This window comes from Diabrotica undecimpunctata, chromosome 5, assembly GCF_040954645.1.
Source record: "Diabrotica undecimpunctata isolate CICGRU chromosome 5, icDiaUnde3, whole genome shotgun sequence".
NCBI classification, from domain to species: domain Eukaryota; kingdom Metazoa; phylum Arthropoda; class Insecta; order Coleoptera; family Chrysomelidae; genus Diabrotica; species Diabrotica undecimpunctata.
In genome coordinates this window covers 52,289,496-52,315,242 of record NC_092807.1, presented here as the reverse complement: position 1 = coordinate 52,315,242, position 25,747 = coordinate 52,289,496, and the positions used below count along the sequence as shown (strand labels likewise).

Here is a 25,747-nt window from a genome sequence, read left to right as displayed (position 1 = left end):
CTGGAATGTTATCGTTTATCCGCGCAATGTAAAAAACGTGTCAAGAAATGTTTAATTTACGCAAACTTTGATATTATGTTTTTAATGTCCATAGCATTGGCAATGATATATCGATGTTCTACACATACACAGAGGGAGATGCTCAGCGAGGCTCCAATAAATTCAGTACGTCGGTTTTGGACTTCATTACCGAACATATTCCTGAATAAGTAAAAATCTTGCATGTCTTTAGTGATGCATCCGCAGGACAAAACCGTAATCACACTTTAATCAGGTTGTTTACTGCACTGACCGTGAATGGTAAATTTCAAGAAATCCATCAGTATTTTCCAATTCGAGGCAATAGTTTTTTGTATTGTGACAGAAACTTCTCAGTTATTAAGCGCTCTTTAAAAAAATTAAAAGGATTTATTCTCCTGATCAATACAAAGAAATCATTGCGTCTTTCAAGAAAAGGACCAATAATAAGTTCCAAATAAAACGGCTAACAAATACCGAGATACTGGATTTCAAAGGCTGATGGCCACAATATTTTAAAAATACTGACAAAGATATTGAAAAAAAATAGTCATTTGTTCACTGAATTCATTGATGGTTTCACCTATGGTCTTTTTAATATGAAGAAACAAGATAATGTAAACCTTTCCATTTCGAAAGCATACAACGATAAACTTCCTGTCAACTCCAAGAAGTTAGAAGATATTTCTAAAATAATACATTATATACCAGAAGACTACAGGGCCTTCTATGATGATATACTTACAAATCCTAGTGACCCGAAAGACTAAAAAGAATATAAATGCCATGTTTTATTTTGTCTTACTCACGTTTTCGATTTTGAGTGGAAACAGGATAAGATTTTTGTACTTTCAAATATCAATAACTACTTACCTAATAGGTATAAACTGTTAGTACTTCGGCATTAAATGTACCTCGTCCAGGTGTAATAGAAATATGTTCAATAGAAATGTTTTTAGTAAAACTATCGGCTTCGGCGCAAAACAGTTTTTTTATATTTTTTAAAAGCATGGTTCACAGGAATGTTATCCTTTTTCCAATCACCCATTCAAATATTCCGAATATACCTATTATTCATTCAAATTTGGAACTGAAAACAATTTTCCGTAAGAAAAAATTATAAAAATTCTTTATATTAAACCGACCTACATAAGTGCATTTAAGCAATCGTCAAGAGAAATCTTTCAGAAAACTTTACATTGAAGTGAAAACTTCTGTTGTAATTGGTATGCACTTAACCCCTTCGCTACCAGGCTTACAGATGAGTTGCAGGGTATTATAACAGATTTAGCGAAGAATACAACTTTTTTAAAACATCGTTTTGCGTGGTCCGTTTAAATTTTTGGTGCTTTGGAGAACATTTTTTATTATTTAAAAAAGTATTAATTTACCATAGGCGCCGCACTAAGCGACAACCCATATAAAAACAAATATTATAAATAAATAAAAAATGCCTGCCTTGCATTACATTTTTGTTATATACAAGTATTTTGGATGCGATTCCATATTTTTGTGTTAGTTTTACACATTTTTATACAAAAGCTTATTGACCAGTGGCGTAGAAATGAGAAATAAAATAATTTTTCAACTGTTTCATGAAGGCAGGAAATGAACAAATTTTCTAATACAAATAAATTTTAGGTAAATTAGCTAAATAAAGTTATTTATTCATACCCATGAAATACATTGAAATGCTCATTTGAACAAAAAGATGGAAAATCAGGACACATCATGTAAAAATTTGATGTTAGGTTCCGTTTCTTCTCATTTGCGTAACATACTTTACAACACTTTCTCTTTCGTCTTGTTCCTTCTTCTTTTGACTGCGAAGCCATAACGTGCTTATGAGATTTTTCTTTAGCCGAATTCTTATAAACTATTTTCAGTTTTTGGTAAGACTCTGAATGTTTTTGAAGTAAGTCATTCACTAACTGTTTCTCAAAATACACTAAACTAATTTGTTATGCGCAATTGTATAAAACATTTTTGCGTTTTTCAAAAACCAACTTTTTTGAACCACGTGTACCTTTTTTTAGTAATATCGTAGGGCTCAATATCTTGATCTATAGCATCCACTGCTCCCATGTGTTGGTTGTTGTGTTCAACCTGTTCAGGTTTTAGGACTGATATATTCATGCTGGTTCTAGCTTGATAACGTTCTTTTTCGATAAATCCTGCTGTAAGTTTTGTAGTTAGTACATACACGTCTCTTTTATCTTTGAAACGTACCATCAGAATGTCGCCCTTTCTATTAGAACAAGATTGAAATGTCTCAAGTGGAATTTGAGTGAGCTCTTGGCACTCCCCTGTTGACACGAATCGTACCACTAACATAAGTATTTCGTCGAAGGAGAAAATCCGCTAGACGTAATGACATGTACCAGTTATCAAGGATAATTTCTCTTCCCTCATCCAACAAAGTTTGAAACAAGTAAACGACAACCTTTTCTGACATAGTTAGATGCTCTGTATTAGGGATATGGTCTATTGTATAAACGTCCTTTCCAATGTATAATGAAAAATTAAAAGTGTAGCCACGAAACGGGATCAGAGACAAAAAAGTTTCAAGCCAAAACGCAACCTTTTGGTTTTTATAAACTGTCTAAAATGAAGGCGTCTCTTATATAATAGTAGGCATTCATCTATCGCCATGATTTCTCCCGGGTTTATTAGATTCATACAGTTTTCTCTGAGATGCTGAGATTCAGCTCTCCAAATGCATTCGAAGAGCTAATCGTAAACATTTTAAAATTGAGAAGAACCTGTTTCGACTCATGACATCGTAACAAAATATTTTTGGCCCAAAAAATAATTATATATATATATATATATATATATATATATATATATATATTCATTGCCAAAAATACGTATATTTCATCAAGAGTAACACCTTTCCATACAATCGAGTGAATTTTTTGAGTGCCTTTCTCTATCGAATACTGTTTAGCCCTTGGCAGTATTGGCAGACCAAGAAAAAGATGATGCGATAATTTAAACAATTTAAGAGGCTAATATTGAAGAACAAACAGGCTTTAAGGCCTACATACAAGAAGGTAGAAGACTTTGATATATTCAGATATAGCTGCCTTGTTGGCAAATGCTTGAGGGGGCGTGCTCGATTGTATACGTATATAAATATTGGTACGAGTAAAGTAAGACGAAAACTGAAACGAGGTTAGGTTTGGAGCGGTGTGAGATGTAAACGCTCCATTTTGTGAAGAATTCGAGGTTTTTTGCGGTATGGGATCGGGTTTAGTGCGGCGGAGGAGATATTATTACATGGTGATTAATCCGAGATTTTGTTTGGTAGCTAAAATGTCTAGTTTGGCCACCTTTGTAAGAAGTGTGTGACTAACAGATGCGAGGTTGGGGCCAAGGAGGTTGTTGGTTTTGAAAATTTTGTAGTTTACTTTGATTACATAGGTTTGTGGTATTTTACTTGATTGTATATTTGTATATACGCAATTGAAAGTTGTGGACTCCCCCCTTGGTTGGTTTCCGTGGGAGAACAGTGGATGGGCCTTGAGGGAAAGTGTGTCACTTCTTGACTGGGAGTGTGGTGGTGGTAGGGGTACCTGAGAACACCTGGGTTGCAGTAGTTGACCCACATGCTTTGTGGCATATAATAAATTTCTCCATACATTATAATACGCATAATTATCTTTCGACACCTAGATTCCTACAATTCTTGCGTCGAGTAAAATCCTCATAAATAAATATCGCTCATTCTATGTAGTCTAAAATAATATCGACGTAACCGATTTAGTTAAAAATTGAATTCATCTAATTAAATTAAATTAAATTATATGTATACATACCAATGTACACTCCAATAGTTCTTTCTTTGATAATTTTTCTACAATTGCTACGGTATAACAATCACCCAACATATTACTAGTAGTTCTTAGTCGATCGCTGAAAAATTAATAATTTATTTTTAAAACTAGAAAATGTTGTATTGAAATTTTCATTATCACAGATGATATCTGTTATAAAAAAAGAAAAAGTAAAAATCTGTTTATGTTCATATATAAATATCGTCTATATAATTATCGTTATTTTTTGCTTACATCTGAGAAAATCATTTATAATGGATGCGTGGAGTGACAAAATAGGAAACAATTAAGAATAAGTATATAAGGGAGATCTAGGGGTGGCACCAAGTGTTGCCAAACCGGTGATTTCACAGAAGACGATAAAAACGATTTTAATGAAACGGGTTGTAATTTTACCTATAAATTGTTATTTAAATGATTATTACTTGAAAGTCCCCTATCATACTTCGAATGAAATTGCCAACAGAAAACGTTTTTGATGTTCTTGCCATAAAGATATGTGACTCAGTTTTTCCTTTTCACTCAAAGCAAATTTGCGATCGCATGGCAAAAATGAATGACCTCTTTCAGGAAATCGATAATAGATCTGGTCACTGACTTCATTTTACCTCGTTAGCGGTCGCTATTAGCATTTATTGGTGCATTATTTTACTAACAATGTACTAAGTAAATAACTACCTACTCACACAGTCTTCATGATGAAACTTAAAAGTTGAAATACGTGTAGAATGGTGAGAGCTTCGAGTGAGTCGAACTGCTATCATCTATATTTATTTCAAAAGAAAATATTTAACAAAAATATGTATAATACAATTTATAAAAGCTGAATCCAACCTTCGAAATTGCATTACGTCAGACATGAGTTGCACACCATTATCACTGATAATTCTTCGGACCAAATCATAAGAATAGCTCGTCAATAAGCTTCATAGTGCATTGTGCGGAGTGCTGTAGTTAAGACAAATATCTCCATCCACTTAGTACATGTGTCTTTGACTATCAAAATCCAACGTTCACCTTTGGATCTTTTAGGTAACGTTCCAAATAGGTCGATGGCAAGTGTTTGGAAATGTTAAATGTCCAGTATAAATAATGACCAGCGGTTGGTGCATCATGATATTCCTTCATAATGGCTTCACGCTCATGTGTGGGTACTACTAACCGAACCTCTTCGTCTTCTTCCGACGAGTAACGGTAAGAGTACTTCTTGTTTGGGCAAGTATGCACGATCTGTCCATTTTACATATTCATTCGAACTTGGGTCTTCGAATTATTGGATTATTTTGGCAACATCTGGGTTTTTCAATTGTTACACCCACTTCACATATCACGCAGCACACTACATCATTTTGTTTACATGGTGGTCTAGAAAGTGTATTGGCTACCATGTTACGTTTGCCGGGCAGATAATCGATGGTTAAGTCATAGCCTTGGACCAATAGTGCTCATCTTGCCAACCTTCCTGTAGGAGATTTTAGGCTTAGCAGGCACTTAAGAGGTTGGTGATCAGTCTGCAGAGTTATTTTAGTACCTTCAATATAACTTGTAAATTTTTCTAAGGTCCAAACAACAGCTAAAGCTTCTGTTTCTGAAGTGAAGTAGTTGTGCTTGGCAGCGCAATTACTCCATGATTTTCATCTGCTTGCCGTAAAATTGGAAAACAATTTCTAAGGAGTTCTATTCCACTTGCGTCCACTTCCATGGCTTACTTTTCTTAGTTAAATCGCTTAAGGGTTTATATATATATATATATATATATATATACACATATATATATATATATATATATATATATATATATATATATATATATATATATATATATATCCGCGAAATTATTTATAAATCGACGAAACCAACTAGCCGTCTGAAGGAAAAGTTGCACTTCCTTAACGTTTCTCGGATGTAACCGTTCTGATATAGGAGCAGTTTTATCCGGATCAACGGGAATTCCTTGAGGAGTTATCAAATCTCCTAAATATTTTACTTTTCCGCGAGCAACCACGCACTTTTTTTGATGCCCGAACATTAAGCTGATGTAGACTTAAGATAATTTAAATATTCATCAAATGAGCTGGATAGTACGCAAATCACACACAACGTTTTTATCCAGTGTATCTAACTTGGTTTTAAGTACTTCATTATTTGCAGGTGACATGCGGTATGCTGGCAGTGCGATTGGTGCACTATTTCCAGTGTTAATGCGATGCTATGCATACGCTGTAGGCTCTCCCCCCATATACTGAAGGTATTCTTCCTACTTTCTAAACAGTCATCGAGTGAAGCTCTTTCATGTTCAGCTAGCATCGTTTCTTAAATTTTCACAGCAATAAATTTCAGTAGGTTCTGTACACTTGGCTTCAAAGAACAACTGCTGTCGCATGCTTTCATTTGCAAAATACCATTCCTTATTATGCAAATCTAACGCTATTTCTGCATTGGTCAAAAAATACCAAGAAGAGTTTTATTAGGTGCTTTAGGTACGACTATAAACTTATTAGGCACCATTTTATCTCTTATTTGTACATCAACTAGCGTTGTCAGCACTTATTCGCTGTTATTAACACCATCAGCAAATTTTACAGCCATAATAACAGCCGAAAATGAAGATGACCTACAAAGATTAATTAAAGAATTCGAAGATACGGCGCTCATATACAACATGAAGATCTCAACAGAGAAAACTAAAGCGATAGTGATATCAGCGGAACCGAGACGATGTAAACTAGTCGTAAATAACAAAATAATAGAACAAGTGATGGAAACTGAATACTTGGGGAATAAAACTGTCAAGCTACGGAAAAGTGGAAGAAGAAGTAAAAAAACAAGTGAACATGGCAAACAGAGCAGCAGGATGTCTCAACAACACAATCTGGAGAAACAAATACCTCACAACGGAAACGAAAACCAGGATATATAAATCAACAATAAGACCGATAATGACGTACACAGCGGAAACAAGAGCAGATACGGCGAAAACACAAAGACTACTGGAAACAACAGAAATGAAAGTCTTACAAAAAATAACAAACCAAACTCTAAAAGACAGAGTAAGGAGTGAGGAAATACGAACGAGATGTGGTATAGAGGAAATAAACGCGTGGACCAAAAGAAGAAAAGTAGAATGGAATCAACACATCGAAACAATGACAGAAAATAGAATAGCACGCATAGCAAGAGACAAATCGCCAAATGGAAGAAGATCATTGGGACGACCGAGGAAAAGATGGTCAGACAACGTCAATTGAGGCTAAAAACCGAAGTAAAACATGCATTTTGCCTATTTACAAAGTAGGAAGAAGAAGCAAATTTTACAAAAATTTGTTCTGACTTAAACGTTTGACCTTTATTTTTCAAAATGATGTATAAAGTTATGCCAGCTACACTTTGTTTGACATCTGTGTCGATTACACCTTGATCTTCATAACCTAATATGTTGATGCGTAAAACCGGTCTAAGTTGAGGTGAAATAAATGTATCTATGGCACAGAAATCTAACGAGAATGCTTTCGTATGGCTACAAATTGGGACAGTTTGCTCTGATGAAACCTGGTTTACCACAACCGTAATAAGTTAAAGAGTGTTGATTAAGCGGTAATTTCGTACGGTAATTTCGAAGCAGTTGCTCCGACGGTATCACTAACCGTACGCGAAGAACCGGAAATTGCTTTCGAAGTAGATGCAGCTCGATCTTTACATTATTGAGCAAGTAATTTTGACAATCTTCCTTAGAATGGCCGGAAATATGACAATGACTACAACGCAATCGTTTTTGATGCGATTCACAATTGTGGGAGGCTTTCTCCTCCTTAAAACTAGATTGGTCAAAGACATTTTCAACTTTCTGATTCTCGAGAAATCTTTTCTCCAATACCTTTGTGCAATAATCCGTACACCATGTCTAATCGAACTGATTCCGTAAGACTACCTGGTTTTAATTGTGCAATTATGGCTCTACATTTACAAACGAAAACGTCAACTGTTGTATTTCTATGTTGTTAGTCAGCAAATAGTTCGCGATAAACACGATATGCCGGTTTTTTTGGACCAAACGTAATTCTTAAAAGCTTAACGAGTTCTTCTTATATAGATACAGTGTCTTTAACACCTAGATACCATTTAGCAGCAAAATCATCAAAAAGCGTTACGATTCTTCGAAACGCGTTTTCGTCTGACACTAATGCGCAATCTTTAAAATTTTCTACGGCACTAATAAAAGCATTTACGCCGATGCCATTTTTAACATCAAAATGTGAAGGGCATTGAAATCAAATGTTCGTCAAGGTCTCTATTTTGCATCGAACGCAAATTACCAAATGGTTTTGCGTGCATAAAATTGGAAAGTACTTGCCAAATTTGAGTAAAATTCCTTCAGGACCTTACTTTCTGCAGACACTGCATTAAATAACTTTGGAACAAATTGACACTAAATCACTTCCGAGTGTTCAACAAAACAGAAGTTATAAACACGTGTAGTCCAGTAATTAATACTGAAGCTCTTAAGAGTACAAAGTCCAGTAATTAGGCCTAAGCCACTTATTGTTTAAATGAAATACACCACAAAGGTCCGAATTTAATTCCCGAAATACTTTTTTCTTTTTTGTAGCCGATATGTCCCGCAATTAAATATCAAAGCACTAGCGTCCGCATATAACTAATTACCGAATCACTTTTACTTCTTTTAGCAAAGTATACGTACAGTAATTAGATACCGAAGCAGTTAATAAAATTGTGATTTACCGAAGCGCACTTTTTCTACGGGAACCTTTTGCGACTCAAAAATGATGCGTACAAAATAGGTCACTGTATTAACCGAATTGTGTCGAATTTTGTCAGTAATTAATTTTTTTAACAAGAAATTTATAAACATGGCTAAATATATGTGTTTCTTTATTGATGGTTATAACATGACTTCGTCTTAAAAGTAACTCAACTAACACCGCATGTATTTTATCCAAGTTTGTACCAGATAACAAACACTTCTATCATATAAACACAGTATCAAACTTTTATCTTATTTTGTAGGCTATTACGATATTAATTATTTTTCATGTAGCTAGAACACCAGGCTAACTCTAGTAATCTGACTAAGGCCATGTAAAAATAGATATTCGTATCAATAATCTATAAACTGTGAAGTAGTCATTCGACAGAGCGTAGAACCTCAATAATCTACACAATATTTAACTCACATCTAAACAGGGTGTGAGTTAATGTGTTAAAGATCCGATATTGGATAAATAATGATCGACAATAGAGCAAGAAATGGAAGATATAAAATGAATCAGATTGAGGAAGCACCTAAATATTATTAAATATACTCGAAATAACAAATAGTAGATTTCATAAAGAAACGAGGAAGAGGCTGTATTTAGTTGGCGTACCCCGATGAATTTAAAATATGCTTAGATTCATTTAACATTGAAATAGTTATTAATAACATTTAAAAATACTCACACCAACCAGTCAATAGCAAATAATAAAGGTAAATCTTTTGTGGAAATCCCCATTGAAGTGACAATCATCAAAACAAGCACTAATGCTGCACTAGGTACACTTGCTGAAGAGAACGACATAATCGTTGATGTTAACCTAAAAATTTTTGTCATATGGTTTAAGTGATATATATACATATATTAAATATAAAAATACAAATTAAAAAGTATATTAAAAAATGGTCTACTATTTAAAGCGTTCTATTTAAAAAAAGACAACTTTGGTTCATTCCGTTGTTTTGACTGAACCTGTATAATCGCATATAATTATAAAGTAGATGTCTTTTTCGAAGAAAGAGGAAGAAGCATAGACAAAGATCTTCAAATACAGAATTTTCTCATTTTTTAACGGAACATCCTGTATAATAGTATTGTATTTTGTAGAAAATATCATAACCAAAGAAATTTGTTTTTTTTTGTTCTTTTTTGTTGCATTTAACTCTGTATTATTGTTCAATTGGCGCGTATTTATATATTATGAATTCTATAGGTATTAAATGTACCATTACTCGAAATTCATTCCCATCTCTAAAACCGTCTTTGATATTAATAGTTTTAAATATTGCACATTGCCCAAAGGAACGAGGCGATTAAAAAGTTTTTTTGGTAGGATGTCTTCTTCGTGGATATCTTTGATTATTCACTTTAAAGCTAGTAAACAGTTTCGTAAGGCTTTCGTCCAATACAAATGTAATGTCCAGCAATTAACAGTTTTTGTGACACAAGTAGATACTATATATATTTTAATAAATATTTTGACCTTTCTCGAAAATACAATTTAACTTACATTTCGCTATTGCGCGTGAAAACAGGAACAAGTCATAAAATGTGAAAACGAGTAAAACACTATTTAAAATTTTACAAAAAAATGATGTTTTTTTACAGATGTTTTGAATGATAATCTACTTGAAATTTGTTTTTACATGTACTTTTCCAACATGGCCTAACATTTTTTTGCTGAGTATTTGGGAAAAAAATATGTTTAAAACGATATTTGTTTGACTTACCTTGTTTTTCACAAATACTCACATGACTTATCCCCTTTGTAATTGAACATAATAATGATAAAACAGGATAATGGAAAATTTTATTACGTTAATACAAGCTTACTTGTATAGTGCTACATGTATTTATATACTAAAAACATTAAACATAAATTACTTATGCATACAGATCTAGCTAAAAGATACTTCAAACTTTTAATCGTCGTCAGAAGTTGATGAATCCGGGAGCACATCAGCTGAGTCTTTACCTGTGGGCAGATTTTTGTAAAAGTCCCACAGTGATTCTGATATATACGACAGTAACTCTATCAGCTGCTTTTTCTTTTCTATTGTTATCGGCACAGGCTTGTTATATGCGTTCTTGGGAAATAAATTTATATCTGCTCTTCCTCTCTTTTCTAAATCTACGGTCTTAAAAGGTTCTTCTTTGTCAAAGGACAACTTATATTGAAACTGGTTAGATTTTTTATACCGTAACCAACGAAATTGTCTCCAGTTTATCTGGTTATTTTGAGTATCAGTTTTGCGGTTAACTAATACAGAATTAAATAAGCCACCAAAATTAAGAAACGCACAGCGCTGCATTTCTGTAACTAAAAATTGACGTTTACTCCCTACCTGCCGAATTAGTTGAGCATAATCATGTGGATGTTCTATTTGACTACTAAATTTTTTCTTTTTTTTTCTATTAAACTATGATCCATATCGCACTCCATATGTGTATGACCTAGTATTAAAAACTTCAATACTTCAACTTGTGTTCAATAATTTTTAAATTTGCAGAGCATTGTAAAGCAGTTAAACAAGCTGCTGTTATGAACCTGTTCTTATTCTGGCCAGGACACCAGTCTGAATACATTGCTAGGTGTTTAACTTTAGGATCTAAATCTTTTGTTAGGTATTGATATAGGCAGGAATTAATTTCATTTTCGCCCCGTTTTGCTAAGGATTTATGCCATAAATAGCAGGGGGTTTGTGAGTTATCCTTAGTCGTGAACTGTAAGATTAAATGTCCACAATTGACTCTGTCAAAACGACTCACCACTTTGGAGGTCTGGTGTTGGCAGGCATTGCTGGAGATCAAAAGTAATAGTTTTGAATCAAAATTTGAATTTGATCAAAAGTAAAAGTAATAAGAAATTTATCGTCTTCTTTGTTTTTATATCCTTGATCAGCTTTTAAATGGTGTTCGTTTAACTCTTCTAGTTTTATTTCATCCTCATTCTTGTACATAGTAATTTTCATTTTTAATTTGTCACATTTACCGCATGTGTCTTTCTTAGATTTCTTTATACTGATGTTAAAGCTGTGAAATATGTTTTCGTACATTTTACGATTAATAAAATTATCTGGGTACATCTTCTTGTAAGCTTCATAAATAGCAGTGAGTGTGTAGTTTGAAGGTAAATATTTCCTCGATGACTGCATTCTTGTATAGTGACTTTTTTTTATATAAGGGGATAAATAAAATGTGATCCCTTGCCCTTATTTTTTCATCATCTGATACCTGCTTCCGATTTTCATGATATCCTCGTTGGTCTAATGTCATTACGCCTGATATTTGAGAACATTTTTTCGCTACTATAACTTCTATGAATTTCTTACTAATATTATAAGTTTTCACAAAACAGTCCTTGCAAACAACACAACGAACGCCATGAAGAGGGAAATGATAAATTATGGTATGCTGTCGGTACCGTTGTTTGCTTGGGTCAGAACACCTAATTCGCATAGAACTCTTGTTTTTAACATCCATGAGAGAAGCTATATATTCTAACCTACGATTGTAGCTTCCCATTTCCCAGAATTCTTTAAAAAGTTGCAAGCGAACTTCGTCCTTTATTTTTTCCTTGCACTTATTTCTACATAATTTTAGTTCTTGCATTTAGTTCTAACATACGCCTTACCAAAATTTCGTTTTTTTCGTCTCTCTTGTCTCATTTTTCTCGTTTCTTTGTTCGTGCGTTTTTTAACTTTCTCATGGACTTGCCCATCTAAGTTATATTTGTCCACTGCAGTATTATTTATATCTTCTGAATTGGCTCTTCTTTTTTTCTTTCTACTATATCGCTGTCCTCGGCAAAGCTATTATATTTTTCATCCTGCGCAGGGACAAAATTTGGATCCGCAATACTATCATCTGATGAAAAATCTAATAGATCCTGAATTTCATCTGGAAGTTATGCAGCAACGCCACTGGCGTAGGACATCTCAGACTCATCTCTGGCATGGCGCTCTAAAATGCAACAAAATAAAATTAGTTAATACAATTTTTATTAGCAAACAACAAAAGAACGACACTAAATGAGCATTTTGTTTTTGTTCATATTTCTTCCATAGTTTGTATTACGTGTATCTATTTTTAATAAAATTATTTATTACTTGTACATGTACATGTACATCTACTTGTACATGTACTTGTACATCTTTTATTGCAATTTTCTAATACAGTTTCCTTATCTGAACAATATATACGAACATTCTCTTGTTTATTTGTAAAACAATATCCCATTTGTTTTATTTATTCTGTCCCCTATTATCCCTAGAAACAACTGGATAATTCTAGATTACAGTAAAAATATTGTACAACTACCAGTGGAAAATAAATTATGGTTTTACTTACCATCGGCATTAAGCATATTTAGAATTTGTTTTCCTCTAGACATTTTTTAATTTTTACTTATTATATTGGTATTACTAAATTTAAACAAATATTTTTATTTTGCAATAATAATCACAACTATGACTCGTGTTGCATACTAATTTATAGGTTATGTGTGTTAAGTTGGTTACTAGTTACATTAAAAGCTAACCGTGAATAAGGGGACAAGTCAAGTTGCAAGTTGTCTCATTATTCACTAAGAGAAATACCGATATGGGCAGTGCCAAAAGGAATATGTTAACATATCCCTTTTTACACTAAACTTTATGTACTATTTTGTAAGTGCCTCTTTTGGAACAATCAACTTTACATACAAATCCAGCTACATTGACTAGTCTCCTTTTACACACCATTAAAACCTACTTTTTTTTAACCTATATTTGAGTTAATTCCGTTTTTATAAAAAATTGACTTGTCCCCTTTTTCACGCCAACAGCGATTTAGCAAAATGATCATAAATTCAATTATTTCCTCAAAATTACTAAAGTAGATTTTAAAATTGGTTATTTATTTATTTAATAATTAAATGGATATTCATTACCTTTATTAGTATGGTAAATATTATTTTGTAACGTGATGAGTTTTGTGAGTGATCAATTCAACTAATTTTTACTATCATACGTTTTTTTTAATCTTTAATATTTTAATTTGTTTATAAAATTAGATTATATTCTTATAATTATTGTTTGTTATATTTCGGTTGGTACAAATAATTTATTAAAAAATTTGCAAAAACATAAAATATATAGTTCTATCTACAAAACGAAACATACTGTAAACGAACCAGGTATGTAATACCAAAAGAAAGGTTGTGATGCTTTCTACAAAATACAATACTACTATACAGGGTGCTCCGTTTAAAGATAAGAAAATATTGTATTTTTAAATAGTGATCACACTGTACATTATACGGCTGGATATCAACGATATTAAGTTATTTAAAAATACCACCCCACTAAAAAATCTTTTGAATATTATTTACATTTTTATTACCATGGAATATCCACAACCCTTTAAATATTACCGTTTTCTCAAGAAATGTGTAAATATTTCAAAAATTAATAACTTTAGGCCTATAAAACCTCATACAAACTCTTCATATTTTTAAAAAATACATTTACAAATACAAAAATGGTTTAATATACAAGGTATTCCAATAAAAAAACAAAACTTTGTTTCATTCTGTTATATAAACACTATAATAGTGTATTTTACAAAGTGTAATCGTATTGTTAGGATTACAATCACTTACTTAATCCATAAAAAAACAGATTTAAACAAGTATAGCTGATTTATAAAAATATTTGGGCTTATTGAGTTTGACAGTCGTTGCCCCTTATATATATATATATATATATATATATATATATATATATATATATATATATATATATATATATATATATATATATATATATATATATATATATATATATATATATATATATATATATATATATATATATATAAGGGGCAACGACTGTCAAACTCAATAAGCCCAAATATTTTTATAAATCAGCTATACTTGTTTAAATCTGTTTTTTTATGGATTAAGTAAGTGATTGTAATCCTAACAATACGATTACACTTTGTAAAATACACTATTATAGTGTTTATATAAGTGGAGATACTGGGATGAGTTTAGACGTTTGGCATTCTCAGCCTATAGCTTGTTTTTATAAAGTGACAATATGTAAGATCTGTATTCCGTTGAACATACAATTTCCAAAGGTCAGTATGATTTGTAAAACTAGAAATTGACTGTACTTGCGAAACCAACAAGACTCGTTCTGATGATTACAGTTATCAGAGAGGCTAGAAGAGGTAGGTAATAAATTTTAGGTAAACGGTTTTCACTAATTGATTTTAAATTATTATCCATCAAGGATAGAGCTGTCTTAATAAATTTAACTAATTTTAATTACACAAACTTTTAAGCGGATAACATAAAAGGGGTAGGTACTCAAGAGAGAGTGAACTGCTGTTTATAGAAATTAACTTGAGTTGGCTCATATTCGGATACGCAGTAAGGGAGCATAGATATAATTATTGAATTACATAATTAATTTTTTACGTCCCATAATGTCAAATCTTAAATAAATATATTGCATGTTAAGGCTGCATAAAAAGATAGTATTGTCGAATTGGTAAAAGTTAATACGATTGTCACAATGATTCGAATAATTACCTAGAAACACTGTGAGCCAATAATCGAGCCGCTATTGGTAATTAGATGTATAGAGACGGCATAATATACATCTAAAATCCCGAATTCATTATTCTGGTTATCGAAATAACTATTTTTTAATAATGAAAACAAACGAATATTTTTAAAATAATACTTCTTTACATCTCATCTTGATATATCATAGTAGGAAACAATTACTTACCATATTGTTAAAACGGTTCCAGTTCCTAAATTAAACCCCGTCATTTGTGCTAAAAATACTGTAGAAGATGCAAGAAATAAAGCGGTTCCGTCCATATTAATATTAGTGCCGATTGGCATTACGAATCTTGTAATAGAAGAATGGATTTTTAAGTCATTATCTAATATATTAAAGTTAACTGGCAAAGCAGCAGCTGCGGAAGCTGTTGCAAACGCCGTTACCGTACCTAAAATATTACGTTCAATATTAAATGAAGAGCGAAATATGCACCAGGGCCTACGTACTATTAAAAATGATTTTAGTACAGTTTTAGGATATATGTATATTGGTTATATAACAGAATAATGAATGATGGAAGTAATGAATTAAGCTAAAATTATTACATCTCTATCTTCTTTTAATTTAAAATCTTCATTAAACAGACTTAATAGCCTGCAAGCCAATGATTCATTTTTAATGGGTCATTTGACCCAGCAAGAATCACATATAAATCAATACTACAATTAATATGTAATAACAACTTGCCGCCAATTTTTATAGGTACACAAAGCATGGGGGTTCAAATAAAGGGTTACACCTTACATTTCTCATCCAGCTGAAATGTACGGCGTTGCAAAAAATTTAATCTCTATACCGATTCGAAACGGTGTGAATGAATGCCGTACTGTGGCAAATTAACGAAAATGGGAAAAAGTTTTCCGAAAATAAAAAATTTTCCCTGCTCCTGGTACCAATAAGTTATGAATGCGGTACAAAAATGTTTTACCAAAAAAAACTTACCCCCTGGGGTAGTAAGTTTATCTTACCTGAGACTCACCTGTACCTATAATAATTTACGGCATAGTTTCTAAAGTTGTTACATATTTTAGTATTGATTTATATGTTATTCATGCTGGGTCAAATGTCCTATTAAAAATCTCCCATGGACTCTCCCGTAGACTATAAGTACTGTTGTGAATTTATTAATTGTTATGTCTTTAATTTATAATGTCTTTACTAATTTATTATATTGTTCCTACTTTAATTTATTAAAAGGCACGATAATTTATATAAGTTTATTTATCACTACATATACAATAATTTATTAGTAGGCGAGCGTAACAATAATACCGCGAGCGCGAATCTTCTTTATTAACTGCCTCTCCATATAAAAATGTTGTATTTATATACGAAATCCTGATATACTGGAATAGTCGAGAACATCAAGTTGGAGAATTCACCATAATTTGAATCTAGACTTCCACCGAAATTTCTACAATAAAACAGAATAATTAGTCATAAAAGTTAGGCCAGTATATTTATCGTAACATTGCCCCCCTCTTAAAAGATGGTTCCTCCTGGAACCTTGTCGGGACTGGAACCGGAACTGTATGCTGGTATCGGCAACTGGACCCTCTTTTACAACTTCCAGTTGTATAAAAATGACAAGGGACGGTTTTCTCTCCGCACCAGTAACTATGCGGATTGCAACAGACTAACACCTGGACTTCGGTGTCTTTAAAGATCTCCTCCACCATATTTCGGATAACCCTCCAATCTAATTGGCGGCACTCCAACTTTGGCATGGCTAACTTTTGCACGTCGGACTCTAGTACGTGCCCTCTCAGTTGAAGTAAGGCTTCCCATACATCTCGGTAGGTAGGTTGGTCACGGGCAGTGTCTTTTGTTACCAGGTAGAAAAGGTAACGTGATGCATCTTGGAGTTTCAAGGTTTTACCGGGAGCTGGCACTTGGCATTGAAGTTCTGCAACTCGACCAAACTTCCTTCGAAAGACGGATGCCAACCCTGGTGCGTCTTTGATACTGGCCGGGATGGTAAGGGCCAGCGAGTAGTCATCGGGGAGAGAGAGTAGATCTTGCTTTTCTTCAGTGGTAACACCATGTCTCGCTTTACCGGTACCTCCATAGGCACCCATGAATTCCTCAAACGTGAGGTCAGACACATCTTGGACTTGGTTTACTTCCACTTCTTCATCTACGTCGTGGTCACCTTCGAAAGATGCCAACCGGTTATGGTGTACTATCATCGGCTTTCCCCTCGGAATCTTGCTTATTCGGTAGATGACATCGTTGATCTTCTCCATAATGAGGTATGGACCTTCCCAAAACTGCTGCAATTTGGGAGAACAACCTTTTCGCTTCTTGGGATTATACAGCCATACTTTGTCGTTCTTCTTAAAGCAACCCTTTTCGGCTTGTGTATCGTACCGTTTCTTCATTCGGTCGCTAGCGATCTGAAGGTGGGAACGGACCAACTCATGTACATCGTCCATTCTTCTTCGTAATTCGATCACATAATCTTCACCTGCTACATCTTCTCCAGGTCGACACCCAAACTCTAGATCACAAGGTAGTCGCATTTCGCGTCCGAATAGGACTTTCGCTGGTGTCTGGCCTGTTGATTCGTTAACAGCAGATCTGTAGGCCATTGTGAAGAACGGAAGGTATTGGTCCCAGTCTCGCTGATGATCGGACACCATCTTTGTCAAATATTTGCCAACTGTCCTATTCATCCGTTCTACCATACCATCAGATTGCGGATGATATGCTGTAGTTCTTGTTTTCTTCATGCCTAGTCTATCACATATTCCTTGGAATAGATCACTTTCGAAGTTCCTGCCTTGGTCACTATGGATCTCCAAAGGCACTCCAAATCGGCTGATATATTCTTGGATCAACTTATCTGCAACGGTGGCGGCCTTCTGGTCTGGAAGTGCGTAAATCTCGACCCACTTAGTGAAGTAATCCATTACTACCAACATGTACTTGCCCCCATTTTCACTTTCTGGAAATGGCCCTGCAATGTCCAAAGCTATTCTTTCAAACGGGCTTCCAACATTATATTGTCTCATAGGAGCTCTCCTTTTCCGGTGAGGCCCGTTACTCGTAGCACAAATAGTACATTTCTTACACCAGTCTTTTACGTCGTCGGAACTGTTCATCCAATAAAACCGTTCCCGAATTCGCTGAAGGGTTTTCCTTACACCAAAATGTCCTCCCGATGGACTGTCGTGTAACTGACGAAGTACTTCGGCTATTCTGCTCTTTGGAATCACCAACTGTCTTCTTTTCTCTGAACCGTCATCATTTTCCAGGACTCGTTTGAGCAAGCCATCTTCGATGATAAATGAGTCCCACTGGGCCCAATACGTCTTAACTACTGAGCATAGGTTTGATATTTCCTGCCAAGGTGGTCGACGGTTTTCCTCTTTCCATTTTCGGATTTTCTCTATAACTGGATCTCTCTCTTGTTCTTCCCTTATCTTAGTAGGCGTCCAGTCGTCGTTGACAATCGTCGTTCTTAGCACTGCTGCTTCCTTGGATTCCGTTTTGTTGCAGTGGGGACACTCTGCTGGGCATGGCCGTCTGGAAAGAGAATCAGCGTTTCTGTGGCTAACTCCGGCTCGGTGCTCAATCTTAAAATCGTATTCTTGGAGTCGTTCGATCCACCTGGCTATCTGACCCTCTGGATTCTTAAACTGCATCAACCACTTAAGGGCGGCATGGTCGGTTCGGATTAAAAACTTCCTTCCATAGAGGTATTGATAGAAGTGCTCTACTGATTTCACTACTGCCAGAAGTTCTCTTCTCGTGACGCAATAATTCCGCTCAGGTTTTGAAAGAACTTTACTAAAATATCCGAGGACTCGTTCCTGTCCTCCTTGAATCTGAGACAGCACTCCTCCAATTCCCACATTACTTGCATCTGTATCTAAGATGAACTCTCCTTCTGGCAGTGGATACCCTAAAATTGGTGCTGTTATTAAATGCTTTTTCAAGGTCTCAAAGGCATTTTGGCAGTCTGTATCCCAGCGGTAATCTCTTGCTTCCTCCGTAAGTCGCGTTAATGGCTTAGCGATATCTGCAAACTTCTTAATAAACCTCCGGTAGTAAGTACATAGTCCAAGAAAACTTCTCACTTGATGTTTGTCAGTTGGTTTTGGCCATTCCTTAATGGAATCGATTTTTCCCTTATCCACGGCCACTCCTTCTTTACTGACTATATGACCCAGATAATTGACTTTACCTTGAAATAGCTGGCACTTCTTGGGGTTTAGCATCAATTGGGCAGCTTTAAGTCGATTAAAAACGTTTTCTAAATTCCTCAAATGATCTTCGAATGTCTCCCCCAAGACGATTATGTCATCTAAATAAACCAGGCATGTTTTCCAAGATAACCCTCTCAACACATTTTCCATAAGCCTCTCAAATGTCGCAGGAGCATTACAAAGTCCAAATGGCATAACGTTGAATTGCCACAATCCAGATCCTGTGGTGAAGGCTGTCTTTTCTTTATCTACTGGGTCCATTTCTACCTGCCAGTATCCAGACTTCAAATCCAAAGTAGAAAACAATTTACTTCCAGCCAATGTGTCCAATGTGTCATCGATCCGAGGCAGAGGATAACTATCTTTCTTGGTAACGTTGTTCAGCAAACGGTAATCCACACAGAACCTCGTCGTTCCGTCTTTCTTCTTAACCAGGACCACCGGAGAGACCCATGGGCTCGTAGAAGGTTCTATCACCCCGTCTTTCTTCATTTCCTGAACAATCGTTTCAGCTTCCTCTCTCTTCGCCTGTGGTAATCGTCGAGCTGTTTGACGAATTGGCTTAGCATTACCAGTATCAATTTTATGCTTAACAACGGTAGTTCTTCCCGTCTTTCCTCCTTTCGGTACGAAAATATCACGATACTGCCGGAGAAATTCCCTTAATTTCCTTTTCTCCATCTGATTTAGAGACTGTCCTGCAACTGCAACCATTTGGTCGAATTTGTCGTTGGAATTATCAGATGTTGTCGCCTGACGGATTATGGATGTCACAGGTACACAAGTTCCTACCTTTGTCTCTTTCTTGATGGTCACTGGGTAGTCGTTGACATTGATAAGTCTCACAGGAATTTCTTTGGCCGAAGTCACCAATTCCTTTCCAATTATGATTCCACGGCCAACCTCATCGTCGTGGTTCCAAGGCTCCATCATAACAGGTGTCCCTTCGTCTACAATTCCCTGTAGTCGCGCTACTATGATCGTTTCGCTTCTCGCAGGCACGACTGTATCTTCTGTAATGGCTGCTTGCACAGTGTTGTCATTATGTGGATGGAGAAATACCTCTTCGTTGCCAACTTTGATTACCTTATTCTTAAAATCCAATTGGAATCCATGCATATTCATTACGTCCATTCCTAATATAACATCCTCTTCGATGTCAGCAACTATAACAGTATGGACGAACTTTTCTGCTCCAATTCCCAATTGTACCTGGATTTCTCCATGAATGTTAGCATTTTCACCTGTAGCGGTCCGAAGTCGCAACCTCGTTGGTAACAGTTTCTTTCGGCTGTTTATAACTGTCGGGCGTATAATGGTTCTGGTCGCTCCGGTATCCACCAACAACGTATGCTTTTTACCATTTATGTCTCCATCTACATATACACTATCTTCACGACATTTCAAAGAAGCTATTAGTATGAGAGGGTCTTTGGAAAAGTTCTGGGTCGAAGCTGCCCCCCTAAGGCTGACCCGTTCTAGTTTTCCTGATGGTGAGTTTCTTGATTTGCGTCGTACCTAGGGTGCTTACAGGAGCTTCGTACGTGTCCTATTTCGCCACAATTCCAGCATCTGATGGTCTTCGTTTTCTTGTATGTCATGCTTTTCATCATATTAACGAGCTGGTCAAGTTTATCTTCATCTCCTTCCTCTTTTACAGTCCTAACTTTACTGTACCCGCCAGAGGCCTGCGTAGCTGACTCGTATTCGAGGGCGGCGGATAAGACATCAACCAGCGTCTTGTGACGAGCTAATCGCAGTGTTCTCTGCATTTCATGATCACGAAGACCATCAATAAACGTTTGAACAGCCAATTTTTCCATCATGTCTTCTGGAGCTGTTGGATAAGCATATCGTACTAATCTGGCAATATCTACCTCATATTCTTGAAGAGCCTCATCTTTCTTCTGTCTACGATTTTTAAGCTGTGACTGATATACATGCTCCAAATGTTCGTGGCCATATCGCATATTTAACCTCTTCTTCAGTTGTTCGAAATCATCGGTCTCCTCTACGGCTATGGTCTGAAGCACATCTAAGGCATCTCCTCGAAGAGCGATAGTCAGGTTTACCGCCTTTTCTTTTTCAGACCATCCATTTGCTCTTGCGGCTGATTCGAACTGTTTCATGTAGTTGTTCCATGACGATTTTCCATCGAAAGTTGGGACTTTCACATGGACAGAACCTCCACTTCCTTCAAATTTCGGCCGTGTTTCCAACTTACATTTCGTCTCTTCTTCTTTTGTCTCCACTGTAATTGGATTGTTTCCTCTCTCTGCTGTCCCTGTTTCCTCCATCTTCCTTTCCATCTCTTTAATCTTTTCTTCGAAGGCCAACATATCGGCAGCAACTTGGTTTTTTAACGAAGACACTCTATCGTCAAGAGCAGATATCTCTGAAGTGACTTTAGAGATGTTAGCAGAAACTTTGCTTTCCAGAGAAGAAATCTCGTTAGAAACTTTGCTTTCTAAAGAAGCGATGTCGCCGGATACTTTGTTCTCCAATGATGCGATGTCGCCGGAAACTTTGGCTACATCACCAGAAACTTTGGCTACATCAGAAGAAACTTTCGAAATATCGTCAGAAACTTTGTTCTCTAATGATGCGATGTCACCAGAAACTTTGGCTACATCAGAAGATACCTTCGAAATATCGTCAGAAACTTTGTTCTCTAATTTCGAAATCGACGAGATAACAGCATCTTCAAATATATAAGTCTCTGGATCTAGTCCTTCTTCTAGCAAAGCGTTCTTTAGTCGTTGGACTAACTCAGCCTTTTTTCCGGTAGAAGCTAATTCTCTGTCTTCGAGATGTCTTCTTAAATTAGTCACTGTCAGCTCATAAATCGTCGTCATTTTCACAATTTATAAATATTCACTTGTATTATTATTATAAGTCTAATTTATGTTCGATCTCACTTCTGGCACCATTTGTTGTGAATTTATTAATTGTTATGTCTTTAATTTATAATGTCTTTACTAATTTATTATATTGTTCCTACTTTAATTTATTAAAAGGCACGATAATTTATATAAGTTTATTTATCACTACATATACAATAATTTATTAGTAGGCGAGCGTAACAATAATACCGCGAGCGCGAATCTTCTTTATTAACTGCCTCTCCATATAAAAATGTTGTATTTATATACGAAATCCTGATATACTGGAATAGTCGAGAACATCAAGTTGGAGAATTCACCATAATTTGAATCTAGACTTCCACCGAAATTTCTACAATAAAACAGAATAATTAGTCATAAAAGTTAGGCCAGTATATTTATCGTAACAGTACCATAAATATTACGTTATCGGACAAGACAGAACACAAATGAATCTGAAGTAAATTGTACCTAGTATTTGTTTATATTAAGGTTAATTCAAACCAACAGTCACGGGACGATCGGATCATCGTTAAATCCCCGTCAAGTCAGGAGGCAACCCATTCACACACATAAACACACACACACACACACACACACATACACACACAGTCAAGGCAGATCCCCGTCAGTCTACTTGAGCATTCAAGTCGATCAACTCTACAAGTCGAAGATGCGTAAGAGAAAAACACTACAAAATCATAGACGTATATATTAACATATACTAAGAAGTCTGTAGAACTAAGTGACAACACCATCTTTTTTTTTTTCATTGTTTGATCTATCTAACTCTTACAAATAGTGAAGCTACAATATCTTTTAAGCGGGAGAAGTAGAAGTACGTAAGCTTCCCGATACAATGTACCATGGTCTGTCAAATTAAATAAATGAAATTACTCATCCTAAATAACGCGCCTTAAGTGATGAAATGTAGCCGAAATCATGTGCCCATCATGCATTTTAGGAAATTTTTAATTTGATCATTGGCGGCTCCTAAGAAAATATGTATGTTTCCTTGCTGGTTACTTTACATTGTAACAATGAAATATTATATTTCTGTTTATAATAATAAAAATATTACATGAGATCTAGTTTATAAACTAAGTTTTCAATCAAATTAATAATGTGTCGACTAAGTGGATGAGCGGAAGTCGATTATATACCTAAATATGTAAAAAGTTCAAATTAATAATTTTTTTTTTATTTCGGAAGGATATTCAATTATTTAGCAGGTCTATAGAAAGAGTACTAAACCGCAGATGCTTTTTTGGTCTGCATGTATAGAATGTCTTCTAAAAACATGTCAAAAAGTGTTTATTTGGAAGAACTTCTACATCGATTTATGCATTACATGAATCAAATTGTTACAAATACAATACTCTCCGCAATTGATTCTACGTATTGCGTTTACGGTAGTAAACAGAACGAAACGCAATTATCAAGATTCGAAATTTATTTCTGAGAAAAAATTAATTTTCTTGAGTGTCAAATAACCGAGAAGTCTATTTAATTAATAAAGTAATTAATCAATGTCCTGACATTATGTCGAAATGTGTTTACGCAACAAAATAAAGATACATCAGATGAATCAACAGCTGAATCAGCAGATTGCTGTAACTACACATCGAAGCGAATACCTTAATACTTTTATTTTATATGCGTCAATAAAAAACTAAATATTCCGTCAAAGGAAGAAATCGAATACAAAGTAAACGTTTAACTTCACGGTATGGAACAGGAATGATAACACAGTCCAACAAATCTTACTTGAGAAATATCAATATCATCAATATCAATCAAAAATATCATTTTAAATGTTTTTAATGCTCTGATTTTAAAAATGATTTTTTTCATATAGTTTTTTTTTTTGGAATCGACTGTATAATTTTAACTTCGATCGAAAAGATATACACAAAGGCTAAATGAAGAATACGTTATAGCTTACTTAAGCAAATTACTGGCAAAAATTGAGAGGCATTATTCCACCACAGAAAAAGAATGTCTCGCCATTCTATTTGCCGTAGAGAAAGTAAGGTCTTACCTAAAATCTTCTAAATTTGTAGTTATTGATCATTATTTTAAAGTGGTTGTTTTTTATTAAAGACCCCATAGGCAGAATTGCTCGTTGGGCCCTGCGTTTGCAAGCATATGACTTTGAAGTTATACACCGGAAAGGAAAAGATCATCTAGTGCCTGATGCACTATCTCGTGCAGTTCCTTGCGTGAATGCTTTGAATGTAGACTCTTCTACTTCTATACAGGTCAGTTCAGACCGATGGTATTTGGATATGATTTCTATCTATCTAATTAGCCTTCTTCGGTCCATCTTTGGACATAGGCCTCCCCAATCATTTTCCAATCTTCTCTGTATGTCGCTATAGTCATCCACCTAGAGCCCACGTGCTTCTTGATATCATCTGCCCATCTCATTTGGGGTCTTCCTCTGCTTCGTTTATATTCCCACGGTCTCCAACTTATAAGAAATTTGTTCCATCAGTCTTCTTTTTGTCTTATATTGTGTCCGGCAAATCTCCATTTCAATTTTGCAACTTCTTGTCTAACATCCCTCACTTTTGTTTTCTCTCTTATCCACTCGTTTCTCTTTTTATCCATTATTCTTATGTGCAACATTTGTCTTTCCATTGCTCTTTGGGTTTTTATGATTTTGTCCATATTTGCTTTTATAAATGTCCACGTTTGGGAACCATAAGTGAGAACAGGGAGTACTCATTGATTGTATACTTTGGTCTTAAGATGCTATGGATATCTTTTGTTTTTAAGAATGTAGCTTAGTTTGCCAAATGCCGCCCATGCCAGTCTAACTCGTCTTTTTATCTCTGCTGTTTGGTTTTCTTTGTTAAGTTTTATAGTTTGACCCAGATATATATATATATATATATATATATATATATATATATATATATATATATATATATATATATATATATATATATATATATATATATATATATATATAAAGTAGTTAGGTATTATTGACTGACACGTTATGTAAAATAAAGTTTTATTTTGAGGTTGCAGTCATTAATAGGGCAGGAAAGTAAAACTCTTTGTTCTTTAATCAAGCTTTCGCAAAATTTATTTGCTTCTTCAGGATATGCTAAAATATGGTAACAGTAAATACAACGAAATTAGAACTAAATAGCATTGTATAAAACTAGTAAAAAAAAAAACTTACAACATGAGGTTAATCCATTAAATTTTTAAATTTGCAAAACATTAAAACTTAACTTATTTTAAAAATTATACAGTTATGTAAGTACAATATTCCAATTTAATTTAATTTTGTAAAAATTCATTTTGACATTGATTGTTTGATTTATGTCAGAAAGACACTCGTTTCTGTTTATTATATTTTTTGTTGTTGATAACTAGCTCTTGATTGTTATT

General features: G+C 34.6%; 2 protein-coding genes across 2 annotated transcripts in view; one reads left to right on the top strand and one right to left on the bottom strand.

Moving 5' to 3' along the window:
• The window catches only part of LOC140441317 (uncharacterized), a 438,896-nt gene that overhangs the window by 31,844 nt on the left and 381,305 nt on the right, over positions 1-25,747 (top strand). The window lies entirely within an intron of this gene.
• The window catches only part of LOC140441316 (excitatory amino acid transporter-like), a 114,647-nt gene that overhangs the window by 10,272 nt on the left and 78,628 nt on the right, over positions 1-25,747 (bottom strand). The window contains exons 7-9 of the mRNA XM_072531961.1: positions 15,409-15,634; positions 9,315-9,449; positions 3,840-3,936 (exon numbers count right to left, since the gene is read on the bottom strand). Coding sequence (XP_072388062.1) covers positions 3,840-3,936; positions 9,315-9,449; positions 15,409-15,634 — 458 coding nt within the window. The remainder of the gene's footprint in view (positions 1-3,839; positions 3,937-9,314; positions 9,450-15,408; positions 15,635-25,747) is intronic.